The following is a 20,727-nucleotide window of genomic DNA, read 5'->3' as shown; positions in this document are numbered from 1 at the left end:
CATGACTTAAAATATTTACAGATGTAAAGATAAAAAATTAACTCACTGGATGGGAGGGAAGCCTAAGCCGCACTTTAACTTTTAGGTATTATTTTATTCCTTTATTCTGTAATGCTTTAAGAAAAAGAGGAGATAATGTGCACAAGACTCACTATCCATAATTGGATAAGAGCACTGCCAAAATCCTTGTGGCCTCAGGTCTCTCTCTATATTTATGTCTCTCCTGACACATTGATGGACTCTGGATACACATTTAGTAATTTGGGAAAATCTTGATTCACCCAACATAAGAACAATTGACAATATCAATGTCTTAAAGGTGATTATGGTATTAAGTATATTTTTCACCAAGTCCTTATTTTTTATGTATTTTAACATATCTGAGTCAAGGTTTTGTAGTTCCAATTATTTGAATCCCTTACAAAGGTCATCACCATAGACACCTTCATTTTCTCCTTTATTTCTTCAAGTTGCTTGGTTTGCAGGTTAAATTCAAAACATTGAGATTTTAGAATTATATGAAAGTGTTGCAGAATTTATTCCTCAAATCAAATAATCTGCCAAAACCATCAATGGCTATATCTATCAAAAAAATTGACTTCATATCTCTTTAAAAGATTATTTAGTGAAATCAGCTGGTGGCATTTCATGATCAAAGTGATTTCTTTTCTTTTTTTAGATACATGCACTTGTGATAGCATAAGTGCATACATCTAAAATAAAAAGTAATTTAAGATCAAGTAATTTTAACAATTTGGTCTTTAAAACTGTTGCCACATCTAAAGTTATACGTATGGCAATAAAGTTCCTGGACTGATGGAATAAAAAGAACACAAAGTGAAGGACCTCAAAAATGATTTTATTTTTATTCAAAGTAGTCACCACCTGATTAAATGCACTTATTACACCATTCTAAATTTTTCTGAAAGTGTCAGCAAAGGAGCCCAAAGAGATGATATTCAGTTAGGCAGTTTTTTATTTTTTAAGTGTCCTCAACATTTTGAAATCTCTTTCCTTTGAGGATAGTTTCCACCTTGGGAAAGAGAAAGAAGTCAACTAATGCCAGATTGGCAGAGTAGTGCAAAAAAACACTGATGCTTCTCAGCATATTCCTACTAAGGGAACACAGCTATTTTGTCAATTTGCAAATAATGCTAAATACTAGTCTTAAGAACATCAAGTAAATCATAACACTAACTAGCAATGACACAATAAATAAAAATTCACCCATATTTGGTGGCACGTCTAAAGCAGCCACAACCAGCATATAATATGAGAAAAATAAAGCAAAACGATGTTCAGTTTACTGTATAATTTAAAATTCCAGTTTTCACCTGATGGGTCACTTATAAATTCTATTGAGATTAGCCTTCTGAAAACACTCCTCTTTAACGTAAAAGATTCTGCAGGTTCAATCATATATCAAGAGGATATTATAAAAAAAAATTAGTGGTGATATCCCAATCCTTTCAAAAACTTTCATAATGATAAACAGAGATTGAGAAATTTTAATTATTTGGTTATTAAAGTGCGGCAAAATTGCCTTCTTATATAAAAAGGCAATTTTTACCACATTAACACTAATAAATTTATGAAAGTAAAAGATTGCAATTATGAAATGATTCCAATCAGTATAGGCTTTCACTACTTGACCATTGACATCATCACTAGCCATATAACTTAACTATTATTATTAACACCATTTTATAATAACTGAAGTTTTACATTATGCAGAAAATTTATACAACATCAAACAATGCTTAAAATTAGTAGACACTATGTACTTTGTACATCACAAAACTTACCTGGAGCAATATCTGTTTCTACTAATTCTTTTCCTTGGTCCTCACTAACCGAAGATGCACTATCAGTTTGGCTTTCAGTATCTGAGAGTGGGAATTTACCTTTATTAAAACAGAATAAGAATATATATTCAGGATATGAACACCTGAATGCATATTTAATACTCATCTATTATTAATTAAAAGGTAGCATATTTCCAGGGTTATATAACAATAAAGTCATCATATTAACATGATGATTACCATCAATCTGTATAGATTCAGTAATCCATAGAGATTGATGGTACTTGAGTGTCACCTGAATATCAGCATAGCTGACATTCAGGTGATCAATGGACACTGCTTACCTGATATTCAGGTAATCAATGGACACTGCTCATTGTGGACTAATGTTATTAGTGGAGTCCCTCAGGGTTCAGTGTTGGGTCCATTATTGTTTTCTGTATTTATAAATGATACTGATGATGGTATATCAAGCTTAATGTCCAAGTTTGCAGACGATACGAAGGTTGGCAGGGTTGTCAAGGACACTGCTGACACTATGCTGCTGCTGCAACAGGATCTGGAAAGGTTGAGCAGATGGGCTGAGAGGTGGCAAATGAAGTTTAACATTGACAAATGTAAAGTACTACATATGGGGAACAGCAACCCCAGAGCAATGTATCAACTCTGTGGTACTACACTGACAGTGGTAGAAAATGAAAAGGACCTGGGGGTAATTGTGCAGGCAGATATGAAGTTCTCTGAGCAGTGCAGACGGGCTGCAAGAGTAGCTCATGGTGTCTTGTCAATGATATACAGGAATTTTTCTAGCAGGGATAAGGAGGTGATTATTCCCTTGTATAAGGCAATGGTCAGGCCATACCTTGAGTACTGTATACAGGTCTGGAGGCCTCATTTCAAGAAGGATGTAGAGCTGCTGGAATGAGTACAGAGAAGGGCAGCAAGATTAGTAAATGGAACAAAGGGGTACTCTTACGAAGAAAGGCTTAAGTTTTGCAAATTACAGTGTCTGGAGACGAGGCACCAGCGAAGTGATCTAATAGAGGTGTATAAAGCCTTGAATGGTTTGAGCATGCTCAATGCTGATGGGATTCTTCCTCTTGCTCAGAATAATCACCTGAGAGGACATAAATTCAAATTGAGGAAAGACAGATGTAGGATAGACGTGCGAAAATTTGCCTTTAGCCAGCGGGTGGTTGGTTGGTGGAACAGACTTCCATCCCTTGTCATGGAAGTTAATAGCCTAAATAAGTTTAAGGCTCAGCAGGACCGGTATTTCGAATGAACATAGGGGTGAAGTAGAAGTGGTTTTTTTTTTTTTTTTTTTTTTTTTGGCTGATGCTGCATAAGCTTGCTTTCTTGCATCATATGCCTCTACTAATGCTAATGCTAATATTCAGGTGACACTCAAGTCAAGTGGATCTAATTTTGGCAAAGTCTGGTCGATCTGTGACAGCCAAATCCTCTGCTTGCCTTCATGATGATGGGACTGTTAGTAACCCTAAGTATAATTCCCATGTGCAAGTCCTGAAATACAGCACCTAGCACACTGTGGGTAATCACCCAAGTGGGAACCAACATAAGCAGGGGTCGAGGTATGGCACGCAAGCTACACGGAGAAATGCTGCCCCTCTGTGTTACCACGCAATACTAGGTGGTAGATGACTCTCATCAACCAGTGCAATGCCAACACTTGATTTAGTTTCTCATGAATTTATCTTTCGATAACAGTCACTTTAGCAAATATTTTTGTGGGAAAGAATTTTGAGCACTACATGATATTTCTCATAAAGCTACTTCGTTTATCAATTGTTTTGTCAATGATGACATAGGGCCTCCACCCATCCTCTAATGAGGAAGCAAGCAGTACCATTAAAGAGAAAAAATTACTACCAAAACAGCCAGCATGGTGGCAAGCTTTGAAATAAAATGATATACTCTTTTTGGAAAATACTGTTTATTTAAAAGTATTTTATAGTATGAACCAGAGCTGTAATGCTCAATATGTTCTATGTTGATATCAATATTTGTAAAATAATAAGAGACGTTTATCTCAATATAATATGTAGAACACTTTGATACTCTCCAGCAATTAAAACGAAAAAATTGAAAATCTTACATAACAGTAAAAAATAATTAAAAATCAATTGAACACAATTAAAAGAAATTTAACAAAAAAATGCGAAACGATTTCCTTTCCTGACGCTAACAACGCTTTTCGACCATATGTCGTGATACAGGAATGAAAATTACCGAATAGGGGTGAGCATGAAACTTAAATAGGGATTATTTGTCCTTGCACATGTGCATAAAAGCCCATGAATTGGAGATTAGAAATGGCCGGCAAACATTAACAGAATTCTCATGGAATTTAATTTCGACAGTTTCTGCAATTAATAGTCTGGTATAATTATGTTGCACACTAAATATTTTGGCCTCGTTCAATAAATAAGTATGTTTTTCATTAATGGCACAAAAGGCTAATTCTGACGCTGTTGAACAAGAAGCATGAACTGAGGCCGGGTGTTGATTAACATGAAAATTCAGAGGAAACCACGTAGAACCTTGGTACGACGAGTTGCAATCACCGCAAGAAATGTTGTAGACCAAGTCATTTATTTGTGTTGGCCTTAACTAAGATTTTAATTAAGTGAAAAATTTCTTTAATTGGAAGCTTCAATATAATTAATTGGTATAGAATTATTATTTTTGGATATGTTAAATAATAATTCTATACTGATTAATTATACGAAGCTTCCTATTAAAGAAATTTTTCACTTAATTAAGGCCAACTATATCACCTTTTGAGACAAAGTATACAAACAAATTTTTGGTTTGCTGATGGGATTGAGCTTAATATCGGATGTATATCTCTCAACGATTGAGCATATATATTTGACACCTTTTCTACCCTGTATCATATACTATGGGAAATATTTAGATGATGTTCTAGTTATTACTGATAGTAGTACTATCCAAGACATTTTATATTCGTTTAATAATATTCACTCTAGATGCCAATTTACACTGGAAAGGAAGGTACGGATACAAAGTCATTAAATTTTCTAAATTTCAAGCTTACTTGGGACTCGAATAAAATCCAATTTACCATCTATTGTAAACCTACAAACACCGGCATGTTTCTACATTATAACAGCTATCACCCATTCTCCTAAAAGAGATCTATTATCTTTAATCAATTTCTAAATTCCTATAAATATCCAATGACGGAATCTGCTTTGGGCTCAGAAATACAAATTAAACAGCAGATTCTTAAACAGGGGTTATCCCCTTGCTACAATAAACCAAATTAGGGTACAAGCTAGGCATAGGATACAAAATACTACTTCAACCAACAATTGTAATATTAAAAAAACACTTTATTTCTGTCCCATATGTTGAACAGTGGCACAAACAGCTTAACAGATTCTTTAAAGATACCGAATTTAAAATTGTGGCCAAGCCAATACGGAAACTATACACTATACTGAAAAATCACTCAGTCCTTTCCTCGTTCGCAACACAAATAAATGACCTGGTCTACATTTCTTGCAGTGATTGCAACTCGCTGTACCAAGGTTCTATGCAGTTTTCTCTGAATTTCTGTGTTAATCAACACACAGCCTCAGTTCATGCTTCTCATTCAACAGCGTCAGAATTAGCCTTTTTTGCCGTTAACGAAAACATACTTTTTTATTTAACGAGGCCAAAATACTTAGTGTGCAACGTAATTATATCAGACTATTAATTGCAGAAACTGTCAAATGAGAATTCTGTTAATGTTTGCCAGCCATTTCTAATCTGCGATTCATGGGCTTTTATGTGAATGCGCAAGGACAAATAATCCCTATTTAAGTTTCATGCTCACCCCTATTCGGTAATTTTCGTTCCTATGATCACGACATATGGTCGAAAAGCGTTGAGGAAGGGAAATCATTTTGCATTTTTTGTTAAATTTCTTTTAATTAATCTATTTAATATTTAATTGCGTTAGATTGAATTTTAATTGTGTTCATTTGATTTTTAATTATTTTTTACTGTTATGTAAGATTTTCAATTTTTTCATTTTAATTGCTGGAGAGTATCATATGGAAGTGTTCTACATATTATATTGAGGTAAACTTCTCTTATTATTTTACAAATATTAAAAGTATTTTATAAGTGGCAACTAATTCATAATCAAACTAGCTACCTGTAAATGGAAAAGAAAAAAAATTATTTTCTGTTGCACATTTTTTCACAATTTCATAAAATCACGAGATATTGCATCATATCTTAACACACTTGAAAAAGTTTAAGAAAATGGTTTTCTTTTTTGCTACTATAATACAATATTACAAGTTCTACATTAGAACATATATGAAAGATACAAATATCTTGTATTATTTTCCATGACCACTACAGCTATGATAAACATATGTGACCTGTGTTGTTCCAACTGTTGTTCAGTCTTGTTTAACTTCAAAGCTAACTGAAGGGTACAGTAGAGTCAAATATAGTAAAGTCTAATTTTGGCATCATGTAAATAGAAGTAATAATTTTATTCCAGAATATATTTGTGCTTGTATTTTTCTATCCATGCTTTCTGATCCAAAAACTGATGTAGGGCAAGCAGGCAATACAGATATGCTCAACTCTCTCTCTCTCTGATCTGTGTCAAAGGTGATGTATATATGAACTTTTTTTTTTAGTTTGCAAAACTATGAAAGCAACTTGTTAATAAAATCAGCATTTGTGAAGAACATAATTGTAGATATATCTGGTAACAGTAAAATCATTTTCTATATCCATCAAATACAGTGCAATCTTGAAATAACATGGTGTTAGAGAACAATTTTAACATCTGCATTATAAGTGAAGCCTGTTACAGTAGAAAATAAAATTTACTCATGTTTTTTCCAATAAATAATAATTACCAAAAGAGAACTTATTGCAGAAGTGTTTTTATATAAGCAAATTTCATTTTGCATGTGTTTTTTTTTTTTTATTTTTCATTTTACTATTTTGCCATCAGTGGTAGAAATGGGTTAAACATTTTAAAATGGAATTTGCCGCTGCTGAATTTAAAAAATTTTTTTTTTATTCTGTTGTGGTTTAAAATAAAAATATTAAATAGCAATGCCTGCTACCAAAATTTATAAATAAATGAATATACTGCAACTGACAAATACAGTAGCTGGCAGAAGTGCTTTTACATTAGTCTCCCCCCCTGGGTCTTCCCTCCACTTCAGAGTTAAACGCATAGATTTAACTCTGAAATGGTACAAGTGTCCCATGTGTAATTAAATTTTCAGATATATCTTTTTTATTTGATAATTGAGAGCTATTAAGTGCTCGATAATTCCTATATTCTATTATATTATAAATCAAGAGGGATTACCTTTATTTTAGATATAGGAAGCTTCTTTTCAAACTCTCCTAGTCCAACTCGCTAATAATTCTTGAGGATGGCGATATCTATTTTGTAAACCCGGTGGGACATCTTATTTCTTTTGGTCCTATAGCTGGACTTTTGAGTTAAATTTAGGGGTCTAATAAAATTGGATATGGTGGGAAGGGGGGATCATTCTCTACATTCCTTAAGTCGGACTAGAACTTTTCGGGCGTCTCGTGAACATGAAGTTCTAGTCCGACTTAAGGAATGTGGAGAATAATCCCCCCCTTCCCCCATATCCAATTTTATTAGACCCCTAAATTTAATTCAAAAGTCCAGCTATAGGACCAAAAGAAATAAGATGTCCCACCGGGTTTACAAAATAGATATCGCCATCCTCAGGAATTATTAGCGAGTTGGACTAGGAGGGTTGGAAAAGAAGCTTCCTATATCTAAAATAAAGGTAATCCCTGTTGATTTATAATCTTTTTTATTGCATCTGTAATTGAGGCAAGACAGGAGACAGAGAGATGTTGTTATTTTGTTGTTGTTGTTGTTGTTATTTGGTTTTTAGGAGCATTAGCAACTAAGGCCATATTGCTCCGGGATATGCGGTCGTCATTCCCTGACCTTTCCGCATCCTCCGTATTTGGTGGTGACGGGCTCGAACCCCGGTCTAATCAAGAAGCGTGTGCTACGCACTGCTGCTCCTTCCCACCTGGCTACGGAGGTGCCTGGAGACAGAGAGAGAGAGAGAGAGACCGAACATTTACAGTAATTATTCTTGGATAACTACTAATATTTATAAAAATCTAATTGTCTAATCGAGAGAATATACTGCAGAAGAGAAAACAATAGCTTTGGCTGGTCCATGTTTGGAAATCATTCAGTATCTAGTTCTCTTCTATGAGATACAGAGTTAGCTTCTGCTAGTGTCTATTGTTAAAGTCATGTTTGCCATAAACTGTGGTTTTTTTTTTTAACATAATTACACTTATGTTATATCTGAAACTGCAGCATAAACAGGTGTAGTATATCAGGGTTACACTGTACTTAATTTTAGTGACAAATTTAGAATATGAGTAATACTGATTTTCAATTAATAGGCATAAAAGGAGTACCATCTTACTTAAATCTAAGGCAGATAAACTCGTTTCTAACTCAGCTCCAACACCTGGTTCACGAGGCTGAAGTAATCGTCGATGATGAATCTCTTCTGATATTTTTTCTAGGTTATGCAAACAATTGGCATATGACATCTTTGCATCAGCTACAGCTTTCTGAAGAGAGTCGACACGACTTTTAAGATCCTAAAATTTAAAATAACTATCATTCTGATATTAATGGTCAGCAACAAAAGACTGAATTGATAGGTAAAATCAAGTAGCTATTTTGCAACTCACTGAAAGCAAGAACCCTTCACTTTATTTAGGATATTTCAAAATTGTAGAGAACACTGTAGGAGCACACAGCTAAAAATAAGAAAAAAGTTCCTATAAACTCAAAATCTATTTCCAGGATATCAAACATTAATCGTACATACTAAGCATAGAGAGAAACCAAAATAAACCTCTAAAAGGAAAACATCTATAGCAACTGTTCAGAGTAATCTCTGTTTTGTTCAAAGCAGCATTCAGCATAATAAATCCACTTTACCTTGGCATGTCTTATCATTTCAGAACTATTCTTAATAGTTTCAGTAGCTCCAAATTTGATTTCTCAGTTTGCCCTGTGCAGTTATACATGCACAATAAGCGATAGATTTCGTGACTCTACACAAAGTAATCTAAGGGTCTAAGATCAGGTAATTATAGTGGCCATTGTTAAAAGCCATTCCAACCTGCTTATCACACTCTGTATTTAAAAAGTCAGAAACACCATGGCAGAATAGTGGGCTGGTGAACCATCATGTATAAACCACATTCACTGCTCATTTTTAAGAGATATGCCTTTCAGTAGCTCCCACAAACCATTCTGCAAAAATATAGTTATGCCATTCCTGAAAGCCTTGCTAGTAAAAAAAAATAAGGACCAATAAGTTTATCCCAAAGAATACCACATAAAATATTAAAGAAAAAAAAAATGTTGATAATGAATACTGACAATCATAGTGGAGTTTCTTGGGCCTAGGTATAAATATTTCAAGAATTGGAAATTCCATTTCTTGTAAAACATGCCCAAGAAAGTGATGATCATGTACTAAAATGATGTACACATGATGATCATAAAATGAACCACTCACAAAATTTCTGCATTTATTCATATCTTGTGCCAATAATTTTTGTATGGGCATATTGTGAAATGGATATAATTGCTGTAATGTCCTCCATATGCTTGCAGATGAAACATTTACATGACCTGACAATCTTCTGGAATTTATAGGAGATACTTATAGTACAAAGTACTCGCTCTTCAATATTTGCAGTTTGCCAAAATCTCTACCAACATTTACTTGATTATGAACTATTATTATGAACCTCACAATAAAATTAAAATCATATCAGTTAACTTAGCAAAATTAAACAGATCTGTAGAGTCTCCCATAAGATCAGCTTAACAAATGCCATAAAGCAAACAACCAGGCAGTCATTATGGAAAAAAAACCAAAGTAACAGACATGCTGACACTGCTAATATGTACTCTGTCACACTGGTTACTCACAACTGAGTATTGGTAGATTCAGTAGTAGAATCACACTATTCATATTGGTATATATGTTCCATACTGATTAAAGTGCATTTTACACAGTTTTGTCCTTTATAATTAATGTTTAATATCTTGGAAATAAAGCTTTTGTGGCATATGTTTTAGGAACTTTTTTACAATGAAGAAATATGTTTGCCAACTGATGAAACTTATTTTTGGCACCTATTCATACAAGTTTATTCATTTATCATACAGCCCATTGATCAACAGGTGTACTTAGGTAATTATGACAATAGGGCCCCAATGTCATCGGATACGGAGTGAGGCATTTTTAAACAGAAGGCTTCAGTGTGACAGCAATGACATTTGAGAAGCAATACAATCTTTATTGGTGTGGTACATAATGTGGTTTTTTTCAAGAAGTACATGTTTATTTTGAAACATTACCTTGCATCAAAATCATTTTATCAATGTCAAGAAACATTTAGTAATAACATCCAGTCAGTGTATTATTATATATTACTATATAATAATACACAGTGTTTTGCTTCATTCTTGGGAATGAAGCAAAACACTACGAAATGATTTTTCACCATTCAAGAACACTGTTTATAGTTGCATGAAATACATTGAAAAGAGTGAATGCACATCTACAAGAGCAAAGTGGACACTTACAGCATATTTGTAATGTTGTAATGCAAATTGGGCTGCATTTTAATTGGAGAACCCTGTATAAAGCAAATGATTTCATTACTGAATGTGACTATATATACAACTGCATAATGTACAGAACACTATTGTGCAGATATTAACTATTTATTTTACAATTAATAATATTACTTGGATTTTCATACAAAAAAAAAAAAAAAAAAAATCAAAAATTTCTGCTTTTTTGCATGAATGTGCTCCATTAAGCAATCTTGTGATTCTCTGAAAGGTGAAATTATTGCTAGAAGGAATAAAAATTTCATTATGACTTTTGATTTCAGCAGTATACTCTACTAGCACAAGTAAAGAGATTTTATTGCTGCTGACAAAGTTTTGTGTGGGACAGAGAACAACACTAGGGTGTGTGATCAGCAGGATATTTCTCATTTTAATATACCTACTTTAAAAAACATCTCTGAAAAGGGAATGAATAGTTAAAACAATTTTAATAAAAATTATTAATTAAAAATAACTTTCCCTTCTGAAACACAGAACGTTAAATAAAAAAAAACAAATTTAAATAATGCAATTATGTGTAATTAATAAGAAATTAAAAATATAGTGGTAGACACACAACATATGAACAAAGTAGGTGTGTCAAAGTAGTGCAACATCTTTTAAAAAAAATTTTTTAACTAAATTTCATAACTTGATTTTGTGTGAACTGTTCACATATTAATTATCCTAAACAAGTAATTTAAACATCATCACAATGCGACAGAAGAATAAACTTCTTACCTGAAGTGTTCGTTGAAAGACATTCTTCTGTTCAAAGTAACTTCTGCAAAATATTTGTCCTTTGAGTGTGGTAATATATGTCACTATTCAAAACAAGATTTAAGTTATACTATTAAGCATCAATTTGTATCTTTATATGTAGAATTGGATATTTAAAAAAAAAAAAAAAAAGAAGTCATCTTATCTATGTATTTATAGCTGAAATGTACTATGTTTTTTACCATAATAAAATCAGCGAATGAAAATTGTGCACAGAATTATGTAGAATTAAATTTGATTATGAGAGCTACTTGAAAACAAGCCAAGTTGCAATCTTTTCTTGTTTGCGTGTGTGTATGTTAGGGGGATAGGGTAAAATAACCACTAGAGTTTTGTGATAGAAAGGGAAAAAAATGTATGTGTTTATAATTTATGATGCTAAAGCTTAAATAACTAAAAAGCTCAGAAGTCAAATATAGAATTTTTTTCATATAATTAAAAGATTGATAACGGTAACGTTAAGGTATTTTATATTTTTCGGAATTCCTATTTCTTTTAAGCTTCGTTTCACAGCAAATCTCTCTTCCCCCCCCCCTCCAAAAAAAAAAAAAAAACAGAAATTAATTCTACAAGGTTCACTTATGCATACATGTGCATGCCATATACCATATCACAAAAATCCAATGGAAAATTAATCTTCTAACTGTTAAAGTCTGACTTAAATTCCATGTTTTTTTTGACAAAATTAAATATTTCATTGATTTCCTTAAAACAGATACACTGTAAAAGATTCACCCTAACCAGATAATCAAAGTTCCTATTACTTAATGTTTCAGCCTGACTTTGGAGGCTGTTATCTAGTTTAGTATGAAATGGAAAGGTGAGAAACCAAGAAACAGAGAAAATTAAGGATGACATATGCTATTTGATGCTGTTAACAATGTATAGCTATGCTATACATTGTTAACAGCATCAAATTTTAAGCAGTGTAATACTGCAGTAGTAGTAGTCTAAGTAGTACTATTATAACTTATAGTGCTATAAGTAATAAAATAATATTAAGTAGTATAGTGGCGAACTTCATCTCAATTAATTTTCTTTGTTGTGTTTTGGTTTCCCACCTTTCCCTTTCTTTCTTTTTTGATTAGATAATAGTCTCCAAAGATAGGTTAATACGGAATGATAGCTTTCAACATCTCAGAATGTCTTTGTTGACCATGAAGTACTTAGCACAATGTTATAATAAATAGACTGAAAAAGCAGTACCACTGGATGGGAGGATCACGTGGTTGGTAACTGTTCATGCAACATCCCACGATACTATCTGCTGTTCCCCTTGGTTATTACCTATTTGAAAACTGGGTTAATGCACAGGAATGAATTACAATTAAAGCAAGTTAGAGGTGGTAGAAATGTACAGCGACTCCAGTCAATGGCAATGGTATGGCGACAGTCACAATCTATCATGTAAATTTGATTAGGATCAAGTGCATGTCCTGTATTCCAAATATGTTCAGCCAGAGGGGAATCTTGCACATCCCCATCTCAAACAGGAGTCACACAGACATCTCCTGGTTTGACCCACATGTCAGTCAGGGCAGGGCAGTATATATTGTAAACCACCCCTGCTCTGCATGAAAAGCGGTAAGGGTAGTTTTACCTGTGAGACCACCGACAAGATACCACAGGCCAGAAGTTGGATGCACTTGACACTTTCCACTCACAGAATCTATGTAACAATAATACAGGAAAGGCCTAGGTAAAAAGGGATGAATGCTGTATTTAATGGTGGGGAATATGGATCAAGTGGGATGGAGGGGTGAGGGAGCTAAACCTGTCTAGTACCATCTTGGAGAAATACATTTGCAGAGATTGTGTTTTATGCAATTTATCTCTTCCTGCAGCTGGTCCAAGCATAATATAACAAAGTTATTTTGTCTTTCTTGGGATTGCAGCTTATCTGTGTTCCTACTGTTAGTGCAGCATACCTTCAGAGAAAGTCTGCAATAGGTGATAAGGCACAGTCCAATTATTTTTCAGGCAGAGAAGTGTTAATATTTGAAACAAATCATCCATATTTATTATGAAATTTAGAACAAAACGTTAGTCCAAAAATTATATTATTCATTAATCTGCTTCTTTTCTAATTTCAGCAGGCTTTTATATATGTTAAATAAAAAAAAAAAAAGTATTCATTCTCAATAACTACTTCATACCTTGATTTTAAAATATCCTTCTTCAACTGTCTTTCCAACATTTTGGCCTTCTCTTCTGCAGTAGCAAATCGTTGTGCACACTTTTCATGTTCTTTTTCACTCTCTAATTTCAATGCTTCTGCCCTCATTAACTGAAGGAAGAAATTAATCATTAATTTTTTTTTATTTGGAAAGTAAAGAAATGTTACATATATATATTTTTATTTATCAGAAAACAACTTAGTATCAAATAGTTAAGCCATAAACTAAAATTTTTATAAGCAATGGTTCAAAATGTCTTTTGAAAGACTTATGTCTGTTCAAGAAAAGTCAGTTTCTTGCATTTAATATATCAGAAATTAAGTGCAGGTGCTTTATTTTACAACCTTCATGAATATCTGACATGAATAATCTGACAAATTATTCATGAAAAAGACAGGAATGTCCTTTTCTGATTATTCACTATTCTTACAATAGAGGCTAAGAACTGAAACAAAATCTCTTAAATCAAAATTAAAGAAACCCCAAGTCACATTAAGCATTTCATTATTAATGATTTTGTTTTAATGTAAAAGTCCATTCAGTGTTATTCTACTACTTATGATCGTAGTTGAACTGTTGTCAGTAGTATTAATGTAGCCAGATTATTCAATTCCACAGCAATCTTTAACTAAATGAGATAAATTCATAAATTTATTGAATTATTATTGTTTAATCAGTATGAAGATAATGATAAAAAATGTACGGCAATGAGGGATTATTTGCTTAGAAGTTATTATACAGTAATAAGATAAAAGCTTTGACTTCCTTATCTTGTATTCTACATAGATATTTTTCATGTAGAAGCCTAGATACTTTTTTGTTCCCCATTTCCCATCTCAGCTGCTTAAAAGACAAACTTTCTCCTCCATAAAAAAAAAAAAAAAAACACAATGGGACTCCAGTGGAAAAATAATTAATTTTTGATTATGAACTTTGTTCTGCACAAGTGCTTCAATTGTAAACTGCATTTTATTAAGGAGAATTTATTAAAAAGAAAAATTTAAATTTTAATTGTAATCAAATTCTAACCCATGGGATGCACAATGCAAGCATGAAATTTTCTATGAATGTGCATTCACATTTCTTTCTTCCAGTATGACTAAACACAAGGTGCATATCTACATACTCAATACCGGAAAAGAAAGTCATTATTGTGAAACTTAAGAACACTGTCACTGAACGAGATTTAGCAAATAACATATATTATACACAGAGCAACCATGCCTTAACATACTGGCTCTTGGAGAAGGGAGGGAAGAAATAACACAAGCAAAGGCTATCCCTTTGTTTTGTTGTTGTTATTATTTGGTTTTTAGGAGCATTAGCAACTAAGGCCATATTGCTCCGGGGATATGCGGTGGTCATTCCCTGACCTTTCCGCATCCTCCGTATTTGGTGGTCACGGGCTTGAATCCTGGTCTAATCAAAAAGCGTGTGCTATGCACTGCTGCTCCTGCCCACCTGGCTACAGAGGCGCCGCCTTCATTTTGAGACTGCATCCTTTTTCAGACAAAGAAACAGTATTAGCATTTTTTTTAATACTGTTTTGGCACATTCAGATCTCTAATCCTTTTATCCCAGGTTAAGGAGCATAACCTCAATGACTATTGTAAATAGTTAATGAAGTCACACTTTCATACATAATACAACTCTGGAATAAAGTTTTTTTTTTTGACATGTTTATATGAACTTTTTTATTTTTGATCTTAGAATATATCTCAATTTTTTTCAGATGCTTTTGAAACATCCTGTAAAGACTTTTTTAGAGTAAAACATTCTAAATAATAACAATTTTATAGAAAAATTATCCTCTAATCATTAACATAAATAAGATGAAAAAGAAGGTTAGAAATTCAAATATTTAGAAACAGTAAATATTAATTTATTCCATTTCTGGTCATTTGTTCTTTGTATTTAATTTATTGCTATGTACAGTAATGCCAAAAATAAATAGAATGTTTTGGTTATTTTCTAAAATAGTTTACCATGAGTACATCATAATTTTAATTATACAATGTGGTAACTTACCCTAATTAGTGCACCTTTACCAAGTGAGTGCATGGAAATATTGAAATAATTAATTAGCACTTTAAAAAAAAGGGAGAATATCATATTATGTTGTTTGCTATTTAATGATTCATATTTCATGTTAGGGCAATATATATGTACCAATAATAAATAATAGTTGGTTCTTCTTTAATAGTCATTTCATGTAATTTACAAAATTTAAGTTTGTTTAGTGAGGAATATGGGATAGTAATTGATTTTATGATTTATAAATCACTGCAATAACAATCCAGTATGTTAATTTAATAGTTTTTGAAGATTGTTTACAAATTCTTTCTTACTGAAGAAAGAATTTATAAACAATCTGTGTAATAAATTGCAGACATTTCGTGCTATCTGTTTAGTTTATTCTCAGAGCTGCAACTAACTTTGATTCTGGAGTGGATTATCAGTAGTTGATAACTATGGTAATCTGGATGTAACTCAGCATGCTTATAGAATAAACCTCCTAAATTCAGCAATACATCATCTAGCATCATTTTCTGGCTATTTTTACACAAATGGAAGAATTTTGGCAAACCACCACAGAAACTGGCAAATTTAGTTCTCAAATTTTTTTGCAGCAAATCAGTGCATCAGAGATAACTGTGCAAGATAATTGAACCTCAGAGCCACAACATTTATCATGCTCCAAAGCCACTAAGAAATTTGTTAGTCGTGGGACTGTCTAATAACTATATGTGGAAAAGAATAAGAGTGGAAAAATTCAGGATATCAATGAATGGTTGTGTTTTGTTGATTGATCCAGGTTACAGGTTCTAGCAGAGGAAGTATAGCTGTAAAACAATTCATTATGGTACCATGTTCATGTACCATGTGTACCCATGTTGATTTTCCATAGGGTTTTTGATTTCCTTTATATATATATATATATATATTTTTTTTTTTTTTTTTTTTTGCCTACTTCGCTATTCTGAGACTTGCAGTCAGGTCAATTTGTTATTGTATTTAAAAATTAAGAATGATGTTTTAGTTTCTCATTTTAAACTATTCCTTGCCACTCCCCCACTCCAGGAAAAAACCAACTGGTGTATAAAATTTACTGGTACCCACTGATGAATTTGAATTTGGCACACTTCATGCTAGAGGGTTAGGAGTGGGCATGTCTCAGAAGTGAGCTTCTTTACAAAATTTATCTCCTAAACAGAGAAAACAAAATCTCAATTATAGACCTACTGATATAATACCTCTGTCAAAAGTCTAGTTGTGAAAAGTCATAAGCTAAAAACTATCATTTTGTTGACTATGAAAACTGACACATGATAATGGTAAGAAGTAATATTTCTGGATTAGTGAAATAGTCTATTTTTTCATTCCTTATTCAAATAACATAGTAAGAAACTTTTTTTTTTTTTTTTTTTTCTATTAGTGATATAAAAACCAAAGAAATATGGTTTTGTGTTGCTAAAATTTCCTAGATGTAAGATTTTTCAAAATGTTTTTGGGGGCAAAAATAAAAAAAATAGCCTAGAAGAAGAAACAAAACCTATTTGAAGCATTAAAAATAAATAAAATAACTTATTAATTTGAAAATGGTACACATTTCTGCATTCAATCCTGAGACACTTTGGCTCCTTCAGTTATAGACACCAATTTTTGGCCATCAAAGCTCACATTAGAGATAAACATCAGAATACACGAATCAACCTAAATTGCTAATATTTTTTTAATATAAATAGCATCACAAAAAGATGAAGCTGCTCTTTATTTAAAACTCAAAGTAAAAATGGCACCTTGAGTTTTAAATAAATTGAAAAGTTGAAAGGCCAACTGAAAGCTCAAAAAAAAAAAAAAAAAATGTAATGAAGAATTCTTTAATATATTAGAATGAAGTGACAAAGAAAGAATAATAATGGTCTCTGAGATTTAAATACTAGGGTAGGAAATTGCATCTATAAGAATATTTTAAGAAAATTTGGAGAGAAATCTAATAATAAAAAAAACCACTGGAATTTTGCACTCTTAATTACAAACACTGTATTTCGGCACAAAGATAGCCACAAGTTTAATTCAAGGTAACAGGATAGGAACATGAAACTGAATATATCATTACACACACACAAAAAAAAAAGGACCTAAAACAACCAGCTGATGCAAGAGTACATACATCAAAAATGAGAGTATAAAAAAAGCATTAAAACAGATAACAATTGAAAACCCTCAGATTTGCCATCATCCATTAAATACAGATGCCTTCTTGCTCAAAAATTATATGGCATTCCTGATACCAACAGATTTCAGATTTAAATTAGCAAAAAATTACCAAAACTTTAGCAAAAGATGAGAGAGAGAGAGAGAGAGAGAGAGAGAGAGAGAGAGAGAGAGAGAGAGAGAGAGAGAGAGAGAGAGATGAAGAGTATGCCAGTAAAGGCATGAAATTCAAAATGCTGTAGTGAAGTCCAAAAAATCAGAAAGGCAGATAGAAAATAAGACACAAAATAAGAAGTATTTGGCAAAGAAAACTGAAAAATCTTTATTAGAATATAAAAAGTTTAACAGGGATAAGAAGTATATGATAGAAGCCAAAAAAAAAACCTTGGGAAGATCTTTGGAAAGACATGGATAACAAGTGGCGGGAAGATGGAAAAATATTTATTTTAACTAAGGTTAATCAGCAACAATAAGGATAGAGTTAAAACAGAATAGGCAGATATTTTAGAAGCACAGAATAAATAGTATGATGAACTGCAGAAGCACAGAATAAATATTATGATGAACTGCAAAACAAAAGAATGAGGATATCACTGAAGAAGAAGAGGAAAACATTAAAATGGAGTAAACTGCAGATACTATATTACTGAAGTACAAACAGATATCAAATACAGAAGTATATGTCCACTGATCGGCATCAGTGAAGATATTAACCACTACATTCAATGGGTCATTGAGAGGTACAAACACAAGATTGTAAGACCAACAGCAAAGCAAAAGCAGTGGCATGTTCTAAGTATCACATGTATCAAAATCAATAAAATTTCAATAAAAATTAGTGGGAGAAATTCTTACCTAGACTCATGCAAAACTATATCTGCTTGTTGTCTGAGTTGAAACATGTTGGAACAAGTACTGTAAAAATGCTCATAACAGCTCATAATATGTATATTCATACATGTCTCTGTAGCACAGACATGAAGATGTGTACAAGTACTGCTTGTGCAATACTATCCAATATAAAGAAGTACTGAAACTTCCCTATATTGGCTATCATGAACAACAAAGTTGTATACTCATTTGCTAGTGGGTAGCTGTACTGTAGCATAAAAATAATTTTTTTTTTTTACTAATAGTATGCACACAAAATTGTTATCAAAGGAAGTAACCACCCTGAATATTACTGATTAGTATTTACTGATAATATTTGTTTAGTACATTGTCAAGAATGATAATTCACAAATTTTGACAAATCAGACTACATTTTATAGCTAGCACTGATGGGAAATTCATAAATTGAGGACCTCAAAACTGTAACTGTGAAAGTTGAATGAATAAAAATATTCAAAGAAATATTCTGGGTGTAGCCTATAGGCATATGCAAAACAAGAAGAATTACCTACTGATCAATTCAAATTTGACATGTTTGCGGTGCAAACATATCAAATTTGTGACATAATTGGAATGGCTTTCATCCTCCTTCGGAATAGGGTAAAATGGGTAAGAAAATCTTGAATGCTGTAAATGTGCCTGCTTTATGTATAAAATGAGTCTCCTCAACTAAGTTTAATTGAATTTCTATTTTAATTTCGATAATAAAACTGTCCAAATATAAAAGCAATGCTTCCATGTGGTCAACTTAATACCGTAAATCCTCAAATTCTTCCTGGCTTACTGCCTTTTTATAAAGTGAAAAACTAAAGCTATTTTCTCTCTCTCTCTCTCTCTCTCTCTCTCTCTCTCTCTCTCTCTCTCTCTCTCTCTCTCACACACACACACACACACACACACACACACACACACACACACACACACACACACACACACACAGGGGGGGGGTGTAATTGTATATAATTTTTATTCTTACTTTCATGGTCTCTCTATTCAGCATCTCTTGCCAGGCAGCATCAAATTCCCATTCAGTATTTTTATTAAGGAACCTCTGTTCTGCTAAGGCTATAGCTTCTCGAGCTTCTCGATGGATACTGCGAGCTCTCTGGTACTGTACAGCTGCTTTTTCACATTCCACTTTCTCCTGAAATATGAAAATATAAAGTAAACAATAATTTGTTGCACCATACTTCAAAAACAGTGCAGAATGCAATTCACATCATGACAAACTTTAAAAAAGGGGGGGGGGAAATAATAAGAAAAAGTGCTCAGTAAAAATTGTCAGTTTTTTGCTTACACAAGTGTATTAAGTGATAAAAATATTTTTTCTATAAAATACAAAAAATTAAATATGGAAAAAATTAGAAGATGATCAATGACTACTTCTTCTGTTATTAAATAAACACTCAATTCCAAAACTGTTATTATAGTTATATGAAATGTTTCAGTTCTCAATGTAAAAGGGATATGATCTATATTGTACCCAAGATTTTAAAATCTAGTACTTTATTATATATTACTAGTATGTATGTATTAGAAAATATTTCTAGCACATATTTTTCCCCTAATATATGGAAATATGAAATACAGAAACAGAGCAAACTGTAATTCAAATCTTGCCACTCTTAAAAAAAAGAAAAAGTGCTCAGTAAAAATCTACACTACTTATGTGCATGTAAATGCATTATGTAAGTGTGATAAAAAAATCTTTTCTCTATAAAATACAAAAAATAATTAGAACGTGACTAAAAGAAATGATAAATTACATTCTTCTATTATTAAATAAATGGTCTGAAATCAAAAATTATTATATGTAGTTAAATAAAATGTTTCAGTTCTTAAAGAAGCATAATGTACATTGTATCAGTGAAATTAAAGAGGCCTGTGGTAGCGGGTTCCAGATGAGAAAGAAATTCAGTGCAACCGGTAAGAACAGTAACTGGGTTTAATAAGTAATTAACAGGAGCTTTCGAGATTTAAGTATCTCTTCGTCAGCTGCGAGAATATATACATAAATATAAAATATGAAACGTTACAAATGGAATGTGCAGGGTGTGGTCATGTTGAGTAAAAAGAGAGAGCTTGCACAAGGATATGTGAATGCTAAAGCATCACAGTGTAGAACTAAGTG

At 32.4% G+C, this 20,727-nt stretch overlaps 1 protein-coding gene across 1 annotated transcript in view; it reads right to left on the bottom strand.

Moving 5' to 3' along the window:
* Window positions 1-20,727, bottom strand: part of LOC150079400 (SH3 domain-binding protein 5 homolog) — a 70,387-nt gene that overhangs the window by 5,863 nt on the left and 43,797 nt on the right. Inside the window, exons 4-8 of the mRNA XM_090383406.1 lie at window positions 19,573-19,740; window positions 13,467-13,597; window positions 11,272-11,314; window positions 8,309-8,489; window positions 1,806-1,904 (exon numbers count right to left, since the gene is read on the bottom strand). Of these exons, the coding sequence (XP_090239532.1) occupies window positions 1,806-1,904; window positions 8,309-8,489; window positions 11,272-11,314; window positions 13,467-13,597; window positions 19,573-19,740 (622 nt within the window). The remainder of the gene's footprint in view (window positions 1-1,805; window positions 1,905-8,308; window positions 8,490-11,271; window positions 11,315-13,466; window positions 13,598-19,572; window positions 19,741-20,727) is intronic.

Source organism: Mastigoproctus giganteus, chromosome 10 (genome assembly GCF_048544385.1).
Source record: "Mastigoproctus giganteus isolate SK-2022 chromosome 10, ASM4854438v1, whole genome shotgun sequence".
Taxonomy (NCBI): Eukaryota; Metazoa; Arthropoda; class Arachnida; order Uropygi; family Thelyphonidae; genus Mastigoproctus; species Mastigoproctus giganteus.
This window is presented reverse-complemented; position numbering and strand designations above follow the sequence as displayed.